At 43.4% G+C, this 22,254-nt stretch overlaps 1 protein-coding gene across 3 annotated transcripts in view; it reads left to right on the top strand.

The window, feature by feature from the left end:
- Positions 1 to 1,727, top strand: part of NTN4 (netrin 4) — a 122,318-nt gene extending 120,591 nt beyond the window's left edge. For 2 of the 3 annotated variants that reach the window (XM_028828961.2, XM_015152395.3), the window contains exon 10: positions 311 to 1,727. In XM_028828961.2, the coding sequence (XP_028684794.2) occupies positions 311 to 447 (137 nt within the window). In that variant the 3' untranslated portion in view covers positions 448 to 1,727. 3 annotated transcript variants of the gene reach the window in all.
- The last annotated feature ends 20,527 nt before the right edge of the window (positions 1,728 to 22,254 follow it).

Genomic DNA, 22,254 nt, shown 5'->3' with positions numbered 1-22,254 from the left:
CTTGAGTCCAGGAGCTCAAGACCAGCCTGGGCAACATGATGAAACCCCATCTCGACAAAAAGTTTGAAAAAATTAGCTGGGAGTGGTGGCGCACACCTGTAGTCCCAACTACTTGGGAGACTGAGGAGGGAGGATTACCTATGCCCAGGATATCAAGGCTGCAGTGAGCCAGGATTATGTCACTACACTCCAGCCCATGACAGAGCAAGACCTTGCCTCAAAATAAATACAAAAGAAAACCTGCTGGAGTCACATCTCTCCCTTCAATAAAGCGTGATACTATATAGCCCCTAATTTTGTTCTCTTTTAGGTTTGGAATACCTTGTAGCAGGACATGAGGATGTGAGAACAGGCAAACTAATTGTGAATATGAAAAGCTTTGTCCAGCACTGGAAACCTTCTCTTGGAAGAAAAGTCATGGATATTTTAAAAAGAAAGTGCAAGTAGCATTAAGATGGATAGCACGTGATGGCACTTCTCTATGTACAAAACACAAATTTTAGAGCAAGAAGACCTCAGACAGGAAACTGGAATTTTTTAAAGTGCCAAAACGTATAGAAATGTTTGAATGCATGGGTCTCATCTTAACTTATCTCTTCTGGACCCATGTTTAAATGTAGTTTTATTTCATGAAGAGAAATGAAAACCCCTACACTGATATCTGTTTTCTATGGGACTGATTCTGAAAATCTTAACTATTAAGGATATTTTAATAGCAGCATGACATTTAGCAGTAATCCATTAAGGGCAGTACCTCTAACAAGGACGCCTTCCAGCTTCAGCTACATTACTTACATTTGATGCTAAAGTAATGAATGAGGTTTTAAGGAATTCCCAACCCTACTATCAGAAAAGGTGTTTCTTTAAAAAGAGCCTTCTCTTGTGTGTTATGCATGAACTTTGGTCTGTAGGTGTTAAATGGAGCCTCTCCACGTGTATATAGTATTTCCTTGTATAAAGCACTTTACTACGTACCACTTGTGTTGTGAACGTTTGGAGACTGCTGTTGGAAGAAAGAAAAGAGTGTGTGAGAAAGCCTACTGAAGCAAAAGCGCTGCCACTACAGGTGGACAAAAGTGACCATATAAAAGAAGTTGTGCTATTTAACTCTGAATACTTGGAGAAACTAGGTGAAGATGCAACCAGAAAGGAGAATATGTATGCATGAAGTCTCAGCTTCGAGCTGGAAGCTAGATTCCAAGATGACAGCCATGATGAAACTTTTTAAAAAACTAAACCAGAAGAGACTTTAAAATAAGAGAAAGAAATCATAAATGTAGACATATGCTTGGCTAAAGTGGAAATGGACTTTAAATTTTAAAAAGCTCATTTGCAATGCACTTGTATACACTTCAAAAATTATTGTAGACTCAGAATTTGTTCTATTTTTGTGCTTAGTATTTAAACCTGAACATTGAAACAGTTTTCCTCCTTGTCTTTCTTAACAGTAAGTCATTATATTTACCTGTTTTTTAACACAATGTATGTGATAGTCAACAAATCACAGTTTTTCATTATTATTCATCTTCTATACCCATGCATAACCACTATACATAGTTTCTTTTGTACTTGAATATACAAAACATGAACACAGTGCCATATGAATAATTTCACATACAGAACCATTTTTTCCCTGAAGTCCTGTGGACTTGCAAAAATATATATATATTGCTTTGTTAATTTGTTTTTATATTTCATATATGTAATAAAGGAATATGATCTCTTGATTTTTGTCTCATTTCTTGATTAACTCTTTCAGTGATGCTAAAGATTATCTTCTCATAATGAGGGAACTTAAATCTAATTCACTAATTTAAGAACATGAAAGAAGGCCTGACTTCTACTCTGTTACTCTGGGGTTTTGGAATGGAGTGGAAGCTAACTCAGGTGGATTTATTTTCTGTAGCCTTTAGACACAAACTTTTTTCATCAGATAATTGTGATTTTTATATTACATTAATTTTAACTAATTTTAAAAGTAATAAATGTTCATTGTTGAAAACACAGAAAAAGGATAACGGGAAAAATTATTTATACTCCAGCCATCCTGGGATAAGAGCCATTAGCACTCTGGTGTCTATAATGTAGACTGTTTTCTGTGCATACATATATATGTTTTATATAATTGGAATTATACTAAACACAGTCTTAAGAAATCTGCTTTTTCACCTGGAGCATGTCTCTTAGCTTCTTACCTATCCTATCTTATCCTGGTTGGTGGACCACTATCTAGTATGGTTATAATTTAGAAGCAACTTATAAAACATGTTGGTAAGTATAGCATACCAAGAAAAATATTTTAAATACATCAGATACAGAATTTTCCATTTCACTTTATTCAAAATAACAAATACCCACTTTAAAAAGAGTAGAAATTTTTTTAAAAGAGTAAAAAAAGTCCATAAAACATTAAGTTAAAAAAATTGCAGAACATACATAATTAGCCCCACCCCAAAAACACATTTATAGTATATATAGTGTTTTTAAAGTTCTGAAAGAGGGCCAGGCAAGGTGGCTCACACTTGCAATCATAGCACTTTTAGAGGCTGAGATGGGAGGATTCGTAAGGCCAGGAGTTTGGGACCAGCCTGGGCAATGAATGAGACCTCTGTCTCTTAAAAAAAAGAAAAAGCCAGGCATGATGGTGCACACCTGTAGTTTCAGCTACTCAGGAGGGTGAGGCAGGAGGATGTCTTGAGCATAGGAGTTCAAGCTTACAGTGAATTCAAGGTTACAGCGAGCTATGATGATGCCACTGTATTCCAGCCTGGGTGACTGAATAAGACCCTGTCTCAAATACACAAATAAAAGTTCTGAAAGAGAGACAGATTGTAGCAGTATTGGTCCCTGTCTGGCAAAGAAGGAAGGAGATTTTTCCTTTCTTATTTTACATGCATTCGTATTGCTTGACTTTCTTTCACTAATCATGTACTACTTTTGTAATTTTTTTTTTTTTTTTTTTTGAGATGGAGTCTCACTCCACCCAGGCTGGAGTGCAGTGGCGTGATCTCGGCTCACTGCAACTTTCGCCTCCCGGGTTCAAGCAATTCTCCTGCCTCAGCCTCCCTAGTATCTAGGATTACAGGCACCCGCCACCACGCCTGACTAATTTTTGTATTTTTAGTAGAGACAGAGTTTCACCATGTTGGCCAGGTTGGTCTCAAACTCCTGACCTCAGGAGATCCACCTGCCCCGGCCTCCCAAAATGCTGGGATTACAGGCATCAGCTACCGCACTTGGCCTGTAATTTATTTTATAAAACAAAATTTAACCAACCAATTGTTTTTAAAGTATGTTCAAGTAAACTCAGAACTGAAAGTTTAGCTTTGTCTAGTTCACCAAATTGTTGGGTCCCAGTGTCTTCCCAGTCCTCTATGACTAGAATCTGCTTCCTTCATGGCTCTTTCAAGTACCTTTTCCAGCAACATTCAAAAAGATAGGTTACTATTAGAATCGTTTCTTAAGGTCTTGATTCTCAAATCACTTGCAGCCTTCCAGTGCAGTTTGAAATTTCCTATGAGCATCATTTGGCTTCCAAAGTTGAAAAAAAAGGAAAAGGAAAAGAAAGAAACCTTATGTTCCCCATTTTGTAAATGTAAAGAAGAAGGTGGACCTGGCCCCCTCATGACCCCATTCCCATTCCAACCAACCTGTCATCCCAACATGCCATCATCCTAACATGCCATCATCCCAACATGCCATCATCCCATCATCCCATCATCCCAACATCCCATCATCCCAACATCCCATCATCCCATCATCTCATCATCCCAACATCCCATCATCCCAACATCACATCATCCCAACATGCCATCATGCCAACATGCCATCATCCCAACATCCCATCATTCCATCATCCCAACATCCCATCATCCGATCATCCCAACATGCCATCATGCCAACATGCCATCACCCCAACATCCCAACATCCCATCATCCCAACATCCCAACATCCCATCATCCCATCATCCCATCATCCCAGCATCCTAGCATCCCATCATCCCAGCATCCCATTATCCCAACATCCCATCCTGCCATCCTGCTACATGCACTTTCTCCTCCTTAGCCTCTTTCAAAATAACCACCTAGGTACTAAGACTTCCATCTATGACTTCAGTGGAACCTGAACACTTCCTTCGAGAGCTACTGGGAAAGTCTCTGCCCCTGGACCTTTACTCTGTGTGCCACTGGGCTTTATTAGGCAGTACTGAGTTTCATAATTGCCACATACCTATCCATGTGATTTGCCTGAGGTCAACACAGTCTTGCCCTCTTCTTACATCATTTTCCCTGTAGAGGAATGTTACTAATATTTACTATTTGATGCAATGGAAATTCTCAATAATAGGATAATCTTTTAATAGTGTCCTCTAAATGAGGTCAAATCTATGGGGATATGACCGTGAGCCAAATAGCAGTGTCCATCTGGCTATGTTAAACAGAGAGCAAGGCCTATTATGGGTAAACATAGTTCTTGGGGACACTTTGGGTTCTTGCAAAACAAATCCTTTTCTAAACGATCAGAGACTTACCAATTCTAAAGGGTGGGAAAAAGAACGTTGAAAATGTCTCGTGCTGGCTGTCCCTCTGCCACTCCCCTGGAATGCCTGAGAACAAGAGTGAGCACTGCCTTGCCCGCTGAGTTTTGTGAGAAGTCCCAGAACTGAATTGCTTTTGTGCTCATTGTTTCAATGATAAGCAGTCCCTGAACCCAACTTTATCAAAGGGCCAAACTCACATCTTAGTTCCCACAGTTTGGAAGGGAAATATTTATGAATAACCTCAATTTTGCAAGAGAGATTGGTGTGATAAAAATGGAATAGAAGCAAAAGGGTGCACCTCAAATGACTGACAGTTTCTTTTTTTAAGTCTCTCAGAAAATGATTTGGCTGAAAATATTTTTTGAAAAATGATTCCCAAGTCCCTGTGTTCCTACACTTTCACCAAAGAAATGTAAACACGTCTCTACTTTTTGAGGATTACTGATTGTGTTTGAAATATGCATTTTTTAACGACAAATTCCCAGATTTATTATTTGTCAGTTTATGTATGTGAATAACTAAAAAAGCAGAATGTTAGTCACGAGAAAGAAAGAAATATGCCCCGGGGTAACAGATATTTCCAGAATCTGAGATGTATGTTCCATTAAGAGAGGGTTTTGGCCAGGTGCGGTGGCTCACACCTGTAATGCCAGTACTTGTTGAGGCCAAGGTGGGCGGATCACTTGAGCCCAAGAGTTTGAGACCAGCCTCGGCAACGTAGGAGGACCTCATCTCTACAAAAAACACAAAAAATTAGCTGGGCATGGTGGTGTGCACCTGCAATCCCAGCTACCCGGGAGGCTGAGGTGGGAGGATTGCTTGAGTCTGGGAGATCAAGGCCGTGATTGTAACACTACATTCCAGCCTAGGCTACAGCATGAGACCCTGTCTCAAAAAAAAAAAAAAAAAAGAGAGAAGAGTGTTTTGGTAAATGCCGAATACATTTCTAGTTTCTTAGTATGTTACAGGTAGGGGACCATGTTCCAAAGTGTGATCATTAGTAATGAATTTATTATTAAATCCAAGATTTACTAGGAATGATTTAATCATAGTGTGCCCATGTGACCAAGAGGGAACAGCAGCCAGACAAGGAACCCTGCTTCCCAGAAAGAAAAACAACCACTGTTAGCAGATTTTCACAGTATCCGTTAAATATTCTGTCCAGAAACTCCCTGGATGCCTCCTCAGCTAGGATACTACCAAAGATTTCAAACTTGGTGAATAAAAAATAATCCCAGCACTTTGGAAGGCCAAGGTGGGAGGACTGCTTGAGCTCAGGAGTTCGAGACCAGCCTGGGCAACATAGTGAGACCATTTCTCTCCAAAAAAATAAAACAATTAGCAGGGCATGGCGGTGTGTGCCTATAGTCAGTCCTAGCTATTCAGGAAGCTGAGGTGAGGATCACTCGAGCTCAGGAGGTCGAGGCTTCAGTGAGCCATGATCTTGCCACTATACTCCAGCCCGGGCAACAGAGCAAGACACTGTCTCAAAAAAAAAAAAAAAAAAAAAAAAGACAATATCAATGATAGCAAGCAGTAATTAAGAGTTTACTACATGCAAGGCACTTTTCTTAGTGCTTTACAGGAGTTATCCCCATTTTATGCTCCTAACCACCCCTGAAGTGCGTGCATGCTATTATATTCCCATTTCTTAGATGAAGAAACAAAGGCGCAGAGAGACTGATTAAAGGGTTCAAGGACAATCAGATAATAATTGTGAAGTCTGAATTTGAACCCATGCATTCTAACTCACAGTGTTCATATTTTAGCCCCTAAAAGGGCATTCTTGCATTCAAAAGGAGTCCACGTGAGGTGATGCCAACTGCACCATTTTCCTTCATGCCTGTTCCTTTAGTTAAGGGAAGAGAATTGAAAATCAGCATTTTCTGCTGGTTTTTTTTTTTTCTTCACTCTCCAAATTGTAAATGTATTCTGTCATGCCACCGTGCGGCTATGTCATTTTCTACTCTTTCCTGTGGTTACAGCACCATCAGAGTAATGCTGCCTAATGTCATTTATATTAAGAGGAAATGGAAATAGTAAGAGACCCTTCTTTTTTTTTTAATTTTTTCGAGACAAGGTCTCACTCTGTCACACAGGCTGGAGTGTGGTAGCGTGATCACAGCTCACTGCAGCCTCAACCTCCTGGGCTCAAGCAATCCCCTTGCCTCAGCCTCTTGAGTAGCCTGTGGTCCCAGATGGATGTGTACCACCACACCCAGCTGATTTTGTTTTATTATTATTATTTGTAGAGACTGGGTTCTGGCTATGTCGCCCAGGCTGGTCTCGAACTCCTGGGCTTAAGTGATCCTCCTCGGCCTCCCAAAGTGCTAGGATTACAGGCGTCAGCCGATGCCCAGCAAGAGTCTCATCTTTACCTTTGCCCTTTTCCTCTTGGTCTGGTTTTCTGAGGTCAATTTCAGCAGAAGGTCTACTTTTGCATGCATCAGTAATGATCCTGAATGAGCAACTATGAAATTCAACAGCATTTCAAATCAGTCCTGTCAGTTCTGACCTTTGTTGTATAGAGAAATTCTGCTTGCAAGATGAATGAGAAGGAATTACACCAGAGAGAGACAAGGAAATAGGAAAAAATAAAGAATGTAGGCACTTTGTCAACCAAGGGGAGGGAAATAGGGGCAGGAAACAAAAGATAACGATATAAGAGAATCAAGGAAAGCAACATCTAGAAAAAGGCAGTTTGCAGGCGGTGGAGGCTGCAGTGAGCCAAGATGACACCACTGCACTCCAGCCTGGGCAACAGAGCAAAACTCTGTCTCAAATTAAAAAATAAAAATAAAGGGCAGTTTGTTCTAGCAAAAATATGCAGAATATTTCAAGGTAGAATATATTCAGTTAATCAATTCTTCCATTGCTAGATACCATGATTTATGTAAGGTATTTCTGAATATTTATTACAAAAATTTTCCATCTAACTCTCTTGCTGTTAGTTGTGTTTGAAGAGCCAGAAAAGCTACAGAAGATGAAATAATACAGAAACTGTAAACAATGGTAACCAGGAAATTAGGTAAAACCATTACTTTTACCATATACTAAAATTGAATTTTTTTTTTTTTTTTTTAGACCGGGTCTTGCTCTATTGCCCAGGCTGGAGTACAGTGGTGCGATCTTGGCTTACTGCAAACTCTACCTCCCAAGCTCAAGTGATTCTCATGCCTCAGCCTCCCAAGTAGCTGGGATTACAGGCAAGTGCCACTGCACCTGGCTAATTTTTGTATTTTTAGTAGAGGTGGGGTTTCACCACGTTGGCCAGGCTGGTCTCAAACTCCTGGCCTCAAGTGATCCACCAGCCTTGGCCTCCCAAAGTGCTGGGATTACAGGCATGATCAACCACACCCAATCTGAAATGGAATATTTAGTTTACCCTTTAGAGAGTAACTGGTCAACAAAATATTGAATATCAGTAAGCATTGCTAAAAGTTGTTTTCAACATACATGCTCATGACAGTAATGGTTATCACTTTTGCTCTTGTTATGTGTCAGGTGCCATGCCAAACCTCACATGTATTTTCTCCTTGGACCTCACGTAATAGCCCTATAAATATTATCAGGCCAAACCTGAGGGCCAGAGTGGTCAGATAATTCATCCAAGGTCACAAAGCTAGTAAGAGGCAAAGCTAGGATTTGAACCCTGATTTACTTGCCTTTAGAAGCAATATTTTTAATTTCTGTACTCTACTGAAGCCTTTAAATCAATGAATCTCAAATCATATGCAAAAACCTGGCAGACAGCTGTTTTTAATGCAGAGACCCAGGCCTCTGCCTCAGAGAGTCTGTTTCCAAAGGTCTAGATGGGGCCTGGGGAGGGACATTTTCATAAGCACGAGTGGTAACTCAGATAGAGGTGGTCTATAGACAAGACTTTGAGAGCACTGCTCTGGACACTTTCACAGAATGGTCTCGACAAATCCACATGGATATAAATCTACTTGACCTTTGTCACAAATATTATTTTATGAATAACAGAATCATTAGTCCTGTTATGGTCAAAAAACGAAGACGGTGGAAAAGGAAAACTGAAAGAACCTCACATAACAGCCCTGTAAAATTGGTGAGAGAGAATTCCTTAAAGTCAGTCAGAAAGGGGATTCCTCCAGCAATTATGTACCCTTACTTCCTAACCTGGCCTTAAACAGACCTGTGAAATATGTAAATTTGTCTTTGCTATCTCTACCCCTCAATCCACTTTGGACAATCTCTCCCCGGCTACCTGTCGACTTCATCCTGCATGGGGTCCACACCAAGATGCTGGACAAAACTCCCAACTCCCGACTTTCCCTCCAGCCTCAAACAGTCTACTTACTTACCAAGATGTTACTCTTGACCAAGAGATTGACAGGTTCATAAGATAAAATAAATCATTCTAATGCAATTCTTTCCCATTTTCCCCACTTCCCAATTTTCTCCTAACACAATGTGTTCATGACCCAAAGAAGCCAGGCATGTCTGCAAACTTTTTCTTTTTCCTTTTTTTTTTTTTTTCGAGACAGTCTCACTCTGTCACCTGGGCTGGAGTGCAGTGGAGCAACCTCAGCTCACTGCAACCTCCACTCCCCAGGGTTTAAGCAATTCTCGTACCTCAGTCTCCCAAGTAGCTGGTATTACAGGCGCCCGCCACCATGCCCAGTTCATTTTTGTATTTTTAGTAGAGATGGAGTTGCATCATGTGGGCCAGGCTGGTCTCCAACTCCTGACCTCAGGTGATCCGCCCGCCTCAGCTTCCCAAAGTGCTGGGATTACAGGCGTGGGCCACCATGCCCGGCCTGCAGAAAACATTTTAATGGGTGATTCTAATCACAGGTATTTCAGGCACTGCTGGCAGGCCAGTGGGGGAGATATTTTTGGTCAGATGTGCCTTTCAATGCCTCATAAATCAGGCTGCCTAGGCAGCTTCCTAATTTTCCCTTAGGCAGTGGCAGTCCTGCACACACACCCCATTGTAGCCCTCAGAGGCTTAAGAAGTAAGGAGAAAGGTGAACAAGAAGTGACACTGGGAAAGGAAAACATGGAGGTTGGTTTCACCTACCCTCTCTCAGAAATGTAGATTCAAGCCACAAATAAAGTAAGAGAAATCCACATGGACTCCACACTTTTCCTTCCCATTCCTGGGAACGAGAAATAAAATAAAATCCAGGATAGCATTTTTTTGGTTACATATGGGGAGAAAAATCAAGGAAATGTACACAACTCGTATCACAGCAAACAGAATTCCTTAACGTCAGAAACACTCTTACATACCAACACTCTCTCACACACGGAGACTTGCTGGGCAGTGACCTTCGGTGACCTAGCTTTTGATACCAACTGAGAATACACAACTGGATATTTTTATCCACATGTTCTCTGCCTCTCTGATAAATGTTATACTAAACAGTGGGAAGCAAAAAATATAGTGAATGCAGTTTTTCAAACCATATTTACAAGTACACTTGATTTGCATGCCCCCAAATTTTATAGTTTTTACCAAATGCTTCAGGAGAGAAGAGGAAGTTTAGGAACAACCTGCCGCTCCAAGTTTTCACTTGCCCCAGGATATTATCTACCAGAACTGGCCAAGGCTCTTTGAGAAGTCGTGTTTAAAGCCTCATATTGGTCAGGCTCACATCTATAATCCCAGCACTTTGGGAGGCTGAGGCAGGAGGATCCCTTGACCCTAGGACTTCAAAACTGGCCTGGGTAACATAGGGAGATCCCGCTTAATTAATCCAAAAAATTTAAAAGTTAGCCGGGCATGGTGCCACGCACCTATGGTCCCAGCTACTTGGGAGGTTGAGGTAAGAGGATGGCTTGAGCCTGGGAGGTCGTGGCTGCAGTGAACCATGATTATGCCACCTAACTCTAGCCTGGGCAACAGAGTGAGCCCCTGCCTCAAAAAATAAAAATAAAATAAAAGTTGACTTTTCAGGATTCAAAAGCTTTATGAAATGTCTTTTCCTTTTGTAAACACAAAATAAAATACACGTGTAAAAACAAAACAATAAAGACCTTAAAACGTGAAGAGTAATTTGTGATCTACAAATCTATAAATGAATAAATACATTTATAAACTATCACCTTTATTTTGAGACAAGGTGCTGCTCTATCATCCTGGTTGGAATGCCGTGACGAGATCACGGCTCATTGCAGCCTGGACCTCCGGTGGCTCAAGTGATCCTCCCACCTCAGCCTCCCAAGTAGCTGGGACTACAGGCATTCGTCACCATGCTCGGAATGTTGTTTTTTTTTTTTTAAGAAGATACAAGTTCTCCCTCTGTTGCCCAAACTTAATCTATAAATTTTTTTTGGCAATAAATAGATGCTTCCGCTTTCTAACTCTCCCACTGAATAGTTCATTATGAAAATTCCTTACTGAACTGATATGATTTAAGGAAAGATAGTGTTGGGATCAGCATTTTCAGAGTGTCAAACACCATCACAATCATCATCTCAAGGAATCCTTGGAACAACTTTGAAGTTGGGATTATTATCTCATTTTACAGATGAGGACCACGGGAGTAAGGGGAGTAAAGTAACTTGCCCTAGGCCAGACGGCTAGCAAACTAGCAGAGCCAAAACCCATAGGTGCTAAGTTAATGAATGAACCTATAGGTGCTAAATTAACAAATGAAGATCTACAATCCAACAACACTATGTCTGCCTGATTCCACACCGTGTGCTCCTGCAGCTACATCATACTGCTTTAAAGCTCTGAGCTCCCAAACGGCGTCATTTGTTGGATTGCAGATCTTCATTCATTACTTTAGCACCTATTTCTTGTCAGCCTCCTGTGCAATAGGTCCAGTTCTAGGTTCTGGAGATATGGCAGCGCACGACACAAAATCCCTACTCTGCATTCTACACTCTCTGTTCTAGTCTGGGAGGGCCTTCGGAAGATTGCTCTAATAATCCCTGCTCTTTCTCTCCATTGTAGGGCTTCTTTAGGGAGCGCTCAATGCCCTAAATGGATTGAGAGAAATATTTTGTTTCCATCACTAAAAGGAAAATTGAAAACAAGAGACCCCATCCTCTTGATTGCACTGAATACTGTTTTCCCCCAGGTGACCTGAAAGCAGTCAATGACTAAATTCTCCAGAGTAGAAGGCTGTTATAATTGGACAATTGCCACAGAACAGGAGTGTGTCCAATGGCCACAGAACAGGAGTTTTTGAGTTATGCTTAATGCCCACGAGGAAGTGGCAGAATTCTTCCTCTCACCACCCATTACCGAGCTGACAAGGTCCTGCTCTGTGCTGTGTTCATTAATTTTCCTGTTGGCTTTAAAGATTTACAACAGCTCCTGTCTGTCCCCCACATGAGAGAAAGTCAGGGATCCCTGCGCGCCCAAGCCGGGGAGCACTGGCTGGCTTTGTTCCCCACAAGCCTGCTGGGGGCTCCTCGACTCCCGTCATGGTAGCTTGGGAAGATTCACTTGCCTCTGTGAGAAATAACAGTGACCATAAAAGAAAAAATAAATTCTAGGCATTCTTTCAAGTCTTTGGGAAGTTCTGGCACATTCCAGCTGCGAAAGAATTCAAGTCTCTCCACTCATGTCAAAGCTCCAGCCTCATGCATGTGTGCTTTGCACATTTAATAGACCCAAGCCTAGTAATTAACTCTATAAATTCTCTCCCTGCCTTATTTGTCATGAACTGCAAGCTGATTCTACAGGGAGGCCAACCTGGGATTTAGTGAGTTATTCTCAGGCTTTGGGCAATGACAGATTTCAAAGGTTTGAAGCTTCTCAACATTAAGCATTGCTATTCCAGAGCAAGGAGGCAATCATCTGTGACCCAGAGATTTTGCTGAATATTTTATTCCTTAAACTTCAGAAATTCACATCCATAACTATTTATGGTTGTTGTAAAGAGAAGTCTTCACTCCTTTCGCAGTCCAGACAGCCAAATGTTCTTGTGTCTTTTTCTAGACCCAAGTGCGTCCTCCAGATCACCTCTGTTTGAGCCTCTCCTGTAAATCTCAAACTCACCTATGATTCCATTTAAGAAGACTCACTTCTTGCTTACCTCCTAGCTTTTCTTTGTCTATTTCTTCCTCCATAAAGGAAGGGAGGGCCAGACGCAGTGGCTCACACCTATAATCCCAGCACTTTGGGAGGCTGAGGCAAGAGGCTTGCTTAAGCCCAGGAATTTGAGACCAGCCTAGGCAACAAAGCAAGATCCAATCTCTAAAAAAAATTTTAAGGCCAGGCATGCTGGCTCACGCCTGTAATACCAGCACTTTGGGAGGCCGAGGTGGGCAGATCGCCTGAGATCAGGAGTTCGAGACCAGCCTGGCCAACATCGTGAAACCCTGTCTTTACTAAAAATACAAAAATTAGCCAGGCATGGTGGTGGGCGCCTGTAATCCCAGCTACTCAAGAGGTTGAAACAGGAGAATTGCTTGAACCCGGGAGGTGGAGGTTGTAGTGAGCCGAGATCGTGCCATTGCACTCCAGCCTGGGCAACAGAGCAAGACTCTGTCTCAAAAAAAAAAAAAAAAAAAAAATGTAATTAGCCGGGTGTGGTGGTGCATGTCTACAGTCCCAGCTACTCCGGAGGCTGAGGTAGGAGGATCCCTTGAGCCCAGGATTCTCTGACGTTGCAGCGAGCTATGATCATGCCACTGCACTCCAGTCTGGATGACAGAGTGAGACTCTGACTCTAAAATAATAACAACAATAGTGAAGGAAGGGAGAAGAATAAAAAGACAAACAAAAGAAGCTGCTTCAAGTTTTCTTAAGGCAAGAAAAAAAAAATCATCATTAAGAAGTATTCCTGAGGCCAGGCACAGTGGCTCAAGCCTGCAATCCCAACACATTGGGAGGCCGAGGCGGGCGGATCACCTGAGGTCAGGAGTTCAGGACCAGCCTGGCCAACATGGTATCACCCCATCTCTACTAAAAATACAAAGATTAGCTTGGCATGGTGGCGGGCACCTGTAATTCCAGCTACTCAGAAGGCAGGGGAATCACTTGAACCTGGGAGGCGGAGGTTGCAGTGAGCCGAGATCACGCCACTGCATTCCAGCCTAGGTGACAGAGCAAGACTCTGTCAAAAAAAAAAAAAAAAAAAAAAAAAAAAGTATCCCTGAGGCCAGGCATGGTGGCTCACACCTGTAATCCCAGTACCTTGGGAGGCTGAGGCAGGAGGAGCACTTAAAGCCAGCAGTTTGAGACCAGCCTGGGCAATATGTGAGACTGTCTTTATTTTATTTCATTTTTATTTTTATTTTTTGAGATGGAGTCCCGCTCTGTTGCCCAAGTTGGAGTGCAGTGGCACCATCTCGGCTCACTGTGACCTCAGCCTTCCAGGTTCAAGTGATTCTCCTGCATCAGCCTCCCAAGTAGCTGGGATTACAGGCACCCGCCACCACACCCGGCTAATATTTTTGTATTTTTAGTAAAGACAGGGTTTCACCATGTTGGCCAGGCTGGCCTCGAACTCCTGACCTCAAGTGATCTGCCTGCCTCGGCCTCCCAAAGTGCTGGGATTATAGGCGTGAGCCACCATGCCCAGCCAAGACTCTGTCTAAAAAAAAAAAACACTTAAATTAGCTGGGCATCGTGATGTGCACCTGTAGTCCCTCCTACAGGGAAGGCTGAAGTGGGAGGATGGCTTGAGCCCTGGGGCTCAAAGCTGCAGTGAGCAGTGATAGCATCACTGCACTCCAGCCTGGGCAACAGAGTGAGACTCCAGAAGGAGGAGGAGGAGCAGGAGGAAGAAGGGAAGGGAGAAAAGAAGGGGCAAGGAGAAGAAGGGGGAAGGAAGGAGAAGAAGAAGGGGGAAGGAAGGAGAGGAAGGAGGAGGAAGAAGAAGGGGAGGAGGAAGAAAAAGAAAAAGAAGAAGGGGAGGAGGAGGAGGAAAGGAGGAAGAAAGGAGGAGGGGAAGGAAGAAAAGAGGAGGGGAGGAGGAGGAGAAGGAGGAGGGGAGGGGAGGGGAGGGAAGAACAGAAGAGAAGAAGAGAGAAGAAAGAATAAGAAGTAGTGTTCCTGAGCATCTAAAACTGGTGCAAATTTAGGCTACTAGTCCTAGGAATCCAAAGTGCTGACCTCGCTAACACGGCAGAGATCATTACTGCACCCTACAAAGAGAAACCATTTCTTTTCTTTTCTTTTCTTTTCTTTTTTTTTTTTTTTGAGACGGAGTCTTGCTCATTCTCCCAGGCTGGAGTGCGGTGGCGCGATCTCGGCTCACTGCAAGCCCTGCCTCCTGGGTTCTCCCCATTCTCCTGCCTCAGCCTCCCGAGTAGCTGGGACTACAGGCGCCCGCCACCTCGCCCGGCTAGTTTTTTGTATTTTTAGTAGAGACGGGGTTTCACCGTGTTAGACAGGATGGTCTCGATCTCCTGACCTCGTGATCCGCCTGTCTCGGCCTCCCAAAGTGCTGGGATTACAGGCTTGAGGCACCGCGCCCGGCGAGAAACCATTTCTTTATGGCACCAGAGATTTAGCATTTAATTCCTTCCATACAGAATGCAAGTGTCCTCATGCCAACAGTTGGGAATGAAAAATGAAGGGGTAGAAGAGGAGAAAAGACTAATACAATTCAAACACTAGCCAAGAGAAGCCTGACTCGGGAAATAATGGAAACAAGCAATAATGTGGTGCCCTGGGAGAAATGCTATCGATGAGTTACAAGTCAGCGCTGAGAGAGCCCCGAATGAGACTGTGGAAGACATTTCAGAGAAGGCGATCTGAACTAGGTCTAGCATCAACTTCCTAGCTTTTGAATCTCACTAGGCAAGGGGGACAGAGCTCCCTGTTGTGGTTTATAACAACTGTGTTAACAGACACCCAGACTCCCCTGCAATCCAAATACTGTTGTCGCTGAGGGCTGCTTTATATGAGTTATCTTCACAATCTGATGGTGACCTCTGAGGCGGATGCTATTATTATTACTCCCATTCTACACATGAGGAAGGGAAGCTCAAGTAAGTAGGCTGCTGTATCACTGTTAGTAAGTGACGCATCCAAAGTGCAAGCCCAGGTCTGCGCCCCAGAGTCCATGCTCTGTCATCACACTGAAATACCTCCTCCTGAGCGCACGCTTCCTTGGTCTGCAGAGGCAGCTAACGACCCTGGCTCCCCCTGGATCTCTCTCTTCCCTCAGGATCATTTGCTGGAATCATTCAAGAATTGAGGCCTGAGACAATGAATTGGGTTAGGAGCTGTAGGTGACTCCCTACAGCAGCAGTTCCCAGCCTTTTTAGCACCAGGGACTGGTTTCAAAGACAATTTTTCCACAGACACAGAGCAGGGGTGTGTGGGGGTGGGGTGGGCAGTGGGTTGGTGATGATTTGGGAAGATTTGAGTGCATTATATTTCTTGTGCACTTTATTTCTATTATTACTGCATTGTAATACATAATGGAATAATTATACAACTCACCATAATGTAGAATCAGTGGGAGCCCTGAGCTTGTTTTCCTGCAATCAGATGGTCCCATCTGGAGGTGATGGGAGACAGCAACAGATCATCAGGCATTAGATTCTCATAAGGAATGCGCAACCTGGATCCCTCGCATGCACAGTTCACAGTAGGGTTCACGGTCCTGTGAGAATCTAATGCCGCCACTAATCTAACAGGAGGCAGAGCTTAGGGGTTAATGCAAGTGATGGGGAGTGACTGTAAATACAGACGAAGCTTAGCTTGCTTGCTGCCACTCACCTGCTGCTGTGTGGTCTGGTTCCTAATGGGGGTTGGGAACCCCTGCTCTACAGCTAGTCACCATCAGCAATAGAAGCTTCATCGTCCCCATTCTCTTCTTCCTGCTAAGGCTGAGAAAGGTGAGTGCCCTTTGATTTTTTTTTTTTTTAATCACTGACTGTAGGAAATGCTGTCACCATGGTCCTGTTACCTGATAGAATACTCTATAGAAGAGGTCTGGGTGAATGAGTGGTACTCCAATTGCCTAAAAAGGAAACCATGCATTAGGATAACGGCCAGTAGGTAGCAATGTGCAATAATATAATCGTTGTCATATATAGTCTATTCTCTTCCTTCATACTGTGCAAGCTCTTTGAGGGAGAGGTCCCATTTGCTTTGTTCACCTTGCGTCCTCAGGCAGATCACAGTGTCTGGCATATTGTAGGTGCTCAAACAATATCCGTTAAATGAATAATTAGATGATGTCTTCAGATTACAAAAGCATGCCCAACTTTTTTTTATTTATTCAACCATTTAACAAACATCTACTGAACAGCTGCTGCAAAAAAAAAAAAAAAAAAAAAAAAAAACCACCATAATGGAGTGGTTATGTACATGTAATCTAGAGCCAGATTGCTTGGGTTCAAATACTGGCCCTGTCACTTGCCAGTTGTGTGACCCTGGGCCAGCTAACTAAGCTTTGTGAATTTTAGCATCCCAGTCTCCAAGTGGAGAAGATACTAGCACCTACCTTACAACGTTGTTGTGAAGATAAAGTGGATGAATATAGGTAAAGTATTTAGAACAGTGTCTGGCATATAATCAATACTGGGTGTTTGCTACAGTGACGATGACGTACCAGGCTGGTCAGGGCACTAGGAACACAGGAGAAAAGAAGTCAGATAAGTCCTTACATGCATAGAACTTAGATTCTAGTAAGAGAAACAACCAAACAACCTATAAACAAAATTTCAAAGATTTGTAAACACCGAGAAGGAAATGATGCTTCACTGCTGTCGAGAAACCCACACTGAAACGGAGTTTAGCATGCAGAGTGTTTATTAAGGAGTGTCAGTGTCAGTGGAGACGGGGAGGAGGAACTGGAAGTGAGCAGAGAGAGAAGGTGAACTGCAAAGCATGCCTCGTGATAGCCTCAGCCAACCCCAGGAAGAATGCAGAAGTGAAATGACCCTTCAGGGTCATCCCAACTTGACCTGAGGCAGACAGGCCTTCAGATATCCCACTGGATGCCGGCCACCCTAGAATGGGGCATGGCATTGGGGAAGGCTCTCTGTGGCTGAAGCAATTCCTACAGGGGCTAACAGCTGGAGACTGTCTGCCACCGGCCCTCCCAGCAGCTGGAACAGCCAGGCCTCCATTGCAGGAGTATCGGCCACACACACAGTTTGCAGATAGTGGGAGTGGGAGCTACCTCATAAAAAATAGTGATACCTTAAATGTTACCTCTTTGATGTCATATTTAAGCTGATAACCATATGGTGAGAAGGTGGTAGACTTCCAGATAGATAGATAGATAATAGATAGATAATGATAGAATAAATAGATGGGAGAAAACACTCTTATTAAAGGGAATAACAAGTGTGATATCCCCAGGTTAGAACAAGCTGGCAGCACAAGTGCAGATGGCAAGAAGACCCATGAGGCCAGAGCATGGCATAAAATGAGGTCTGAAGAGGCCAGCAAGGGTTAGAACACAAGAACCTTGCAGGAGTTCAGATTTATTCTAGAAAATGATGAGTAGCAATGGGAGGGATTTATTCTTTTCAAAGGTCGCACTAGCTGAACGGACTGAAGAAAGAACCAAAGTGAAAGCAGAAAGAACAATTAAAAGGTTACCGAAGTTTTCCAAACACGAGGTGGCATGAGGGTGAAGATAGAGAAAAGTGGCTATGTTTATATGCAGTGCTCTGTAGGAAAATCCACAGGGCTTGCTAATGGATTAAATGTGGGAAGTGAAGGAAAAGGGAATCAAGACTGACTCCTAGTTTTCTGCCTTGATAACTGGAAGGATGACGGTATAAGAGCAGATTCAGGGATGAAAATAAAGAGTTGCATCATGGATTCTTTCAGTTTGAGATGCATGTTAGCCAGTGAGTGGAGTTGCCAAGCAGCCAGATATACAAGTCCAGAGTACAGAAGAAGCAAGGTCAAAGGCTGAACATCTGTACTTGGGAGGTATAAGTAAACCGATGCTATGTTGATTTGCTATCGCTACATGACCATTCCCAGCACTCAGTGGTGTAAAACCATTGATTTTTCCTGCCATCTGCAGATTGCCTGGGGTTCAAGTGAGACATCTCTGCTTCTGTCTGCAGGTCTGTGGGTGAGGTGGGCAGCTCTACTCTGTCTCTCATCCTCCTGGGACCAACAGGCCAGCCAGGCAATGGCAGTGGCTCAAGAGGAAGTACTGGAGACCTTAAGAAAGACCTGGGGGCCAGGCACGGTGGCTCATGCCTGCAGTCCCAGCACTTTGGGAGGCCAAGAGGAGGAGGATCATTTGAGCCCATGAATTTGAGACCAGCCTGGCCAACATGGCGAAAACCCATCTCTACCCAAAAATACAAAACTTAGCCAGACCTGGTGGCACATGCCTGTATTCCCAGCTACTCGGGAGCCTGAGGCATGAGGATTGATTGAGCCCAAGAGGTTGAGGCTGTAGGGAGCCATGATTGTGCCACTCCAGTCTGGGTGATAGAGTGAGACCCTGTCTCAAAAAAAAAAAAAAATTAAAAATTAAAAATTACGATAAATAAAAGGTGGGGGCTCATGATATACCTGTACTTCTGTCGATATATTATTACCCAAAGCAAGTTACACGTCCAAGTCCCACATCAAGGGCAGGAGAAGTATATTCTGCCTAAGATGACACACTGGATGCAGGAAGTGGGAGAGAGGATAAAATTGGGATCCATGATGTAGTCCACCACAGACGAGATGACCGGGACAAGAATGTAGGCAAGGCTGGACTCGGTGGCTCACGCCTGTAATCCCAGCACTTTGGGAGGCCGAGGCAGGCAGATCACAAGGTCAGGAGTTCGAGACCAGCCTGGTGAAACCCCGTCTCTACTAAAAATATAAAAAATTAGCTGAGTGTGATGGCACATACCTGTAGTCTCAGTTACTCAGGAGGCTGAGGAGGAGAATCGCTTGAACCTGGGAAGGGGAGGTTTGCAGTGAGCCAAGATCACACCACTGCACTCTAGCCTGGGCAAAAGAGAGAGAGTCTGTCTCCTAAAAAACAAAACAAAACAAAAACAAACAAACAAACAAAAAAAACAGAATGTAGGCAAAGAACAAGGCCTTGGACAAATCCCTAAGGTATCTCTGCATTTGCTGCTCAACTACAAGAAGAGAAACAAACAAGGATTTAGAAAGAGAAGCAAGTGCCATTGGAAAATAATTAAGAGAAGGTTAGAGAAATAAGAGAGAGTGAGATTTCAGGAAGGAGACTGTCAAATGTTGCTGAGAAGTGAAACCACATGTGAGCAGAGAAATGGCTACCATAACTGGCAGCCTGATCGACCAACCCGGATTTCCTACGGTAAGACAAGAAGACAGCTGAGAGGGTTTTCATGTCATCCTGGGTTCTCAGACAGCAAGAAAGCAAATTCTGTGTGGACAATGAAAAAAGACCGCTCTGTTCAGAATAGGAGGATTAGGAAAGTGGATAAGGTTGGAAAGGTTGTTGAAGGCAGATTGTCAAAGCTCTTGAACACCTGGCTAAAGAGTTGGAACTTGGTCTATTGGGCAAAAGGGAGTAATCCAAACCTCTCTGAGCAGAGAGTGATTTTCTCGAGTTTTGTTTTAGGAAGAAAAATCCAAATGCAATACAAGATGGCTTTGAGAGAAAAGAAAGTTGTGGCAAAAAAAAAAAGCCAGTTATCCCGGTTCTGTTGGTCTAGCCTCTTGCCCAGACCTTCACCTCTCCAGAGGGCCTGGGGTCCTTTGACACTAAGTTGCTGGTGCTTGTAGTTGTTTGTTTATTTATTTATTTATTTGACAGAGTCTCATTCTGTTGCCCAGGCTGGAGTGCAGTGGTGTGATCTTGGCTCACTGCAGCCTCCGCCTCCCGGTTTCAAGCGATTCTCCTGCCTCTGTCCCCCAAGTAGCTGGAATCAGAGGCATGCATCACCACATTCGCTTAACTTTTGTATTTTTAGTAGAGACGGAGTTTCACCATGTTGAACAGGCTGGTCTCGAACTCCTGGCCACAAGAGATCCACACCCCTCAGCCTCCCAAAGTTCTGGGATTACAGGCGTGAGCCACCGCACCCAGTCAGTTGTTGGTATCTCTCTTGCCTGCTTCCCCCTTGCCTGATTGACCTTAGTTACTTTATGATAACTTTCTAATTGCAATCTGCATCCTGACCCTCTGCTCCACTTTCCATCCCAGCACTCGCTCATTTAGGAAAAGCAGAGGCATCTCCTTCCCTCTTGTGTTCATGTAGGAAACATCTCCACCCATGAGTTGCAGGTGGTCATAAGGGAACCAGAGCCTGGCCTGTTGGACCAGGCTCACAATTTCAGACTGCTGCTCAGACCTGTCCCCCCAATTTCCTGCTGCTCTCCTTCCCCAGGTCCCATTCCGGTCCACCCTCCCAGACTCCTTACAGCCTGCTGAACGTCCATGGAGTTCAAAGCATGGTGACAGCACCTGACTTGCTGGCGTAGGCTCTATTCTTCCTCCTGCCTCACCTCAGGTGCGGTATTGGAGAGATCTTCCACCTTGTGCAAATGCTGGTCCTATCTAAAGTCTCACTTGGCTCCTCCAGTGACCCTTAGCAGAAAGTTGAGGTGGGGAAAGCACGTAAGCAAGCCCTGATTCCGAGAAGCAGTCACTACCTCCACTACGTGACACCATCTGCACCATTTTGCAAGAAGCCTAAAAGAAAAATACACCAACAAGTGTCTCACATAATGAAATATCACTATTAGTATTACATAGTAATTTGGCTTGGAAAATTTTTCCTGCATTCTCACGCCTGGGCTTCCAACAGATCTACAGCAGGATGAACAGATGTTGTTTCCAGAACATAAGGATTACGTGAAATGAATTATAGTTAACATTAAGAAGTCATTATTGCATCTGTGCTAGGAATTTTCCTTGTTGATTTTATAGGGCCAGGAGATTTTTTCCATAGCACATACATCTTCAGTTGCTATGCATGGTATTTTCCTGTTGTCCACCAGCCAAATATTCTTTAGCTGACTGGTTCCAGTGGGAAATACAGAAAAGCATAAAACTGGAAATGAGGAAGTAATGACATCAGTGTTCAAATCACAAAAAACAACGTGAAAACAAATATTCCACTTTAACCTGGTTTATGCTGTTAACGAAGGATTGGATTTGGCAAAATGAGAAACTGCTAACTCTTTTGTGTCACTGCCATTAAGTAACAATTTGTTTTCCTCAATTTGGTGTCTCTTTTGCCAAGAGCGCTCACTGGGAAGTCTTTTCCCATGTAAAGGGACACGTGCACGCTCTCGGATTCCACCACTGGGTTCTAGCTGCACTCCTTGCTACTGAATCCTCTTGTGATCTCTGCCTCTGAGAGCAGCCATGCTACCTGCCTGGTGACAGAGCCACTCTGAGCTGCCTGTTCTCACATTACGTTACATTACATTATGTTACATTACATTACATTACATTATGTTACATTACATTACATTACATTACATTACATTACATTACATTACATTACATTACATTACATTACATTGCATTCCATTAGGCAGTTACAGAAACAGCCTGAACTCCAGACTCTGCTCTCTGATTATTCCATTATTGGATTTATTTCAGTTTGTGATAACCAGACTGCATTACTGTGCCCAACAGGGACCAGTCTCTTTAGTCTTAGGCTCCATGCTGTTCCCTCCCGCCATGGCCTCCCCTACCGGCAAAGCTTCATGTGCTCTGATGTCCCTTGTTGCCTTGGCAGTTAGTCACTAACATCTCATAGTCACTTCTTTGCCATTGCAAATAGTGCTGCAAGGAATATTCGCGTGCATGTGTCTTTATGACAGAATGATTTATAGTCCTCTGGGTATATA

This window comes from Macaca mulatta, chromosome 11 (assembly GCF_049350105.2).
Source record: "Macaca mulatta isolate MMU2019108-1 chromosome 11, T2T-MMU8v2.0, whole genome shotgun sequence".
Classification (NCBI taxonomy): Eukaryota; Metazoa; Chordata; class Mammalia; order Primates; family Cercopithecidae; genus Macaca; species Macaca mulatta.
The sequence above is the reverse complement of the archived record's forward strand: the minus strand, read 5'-3'. Positions and strand labels throughout refer to the sequence as shown.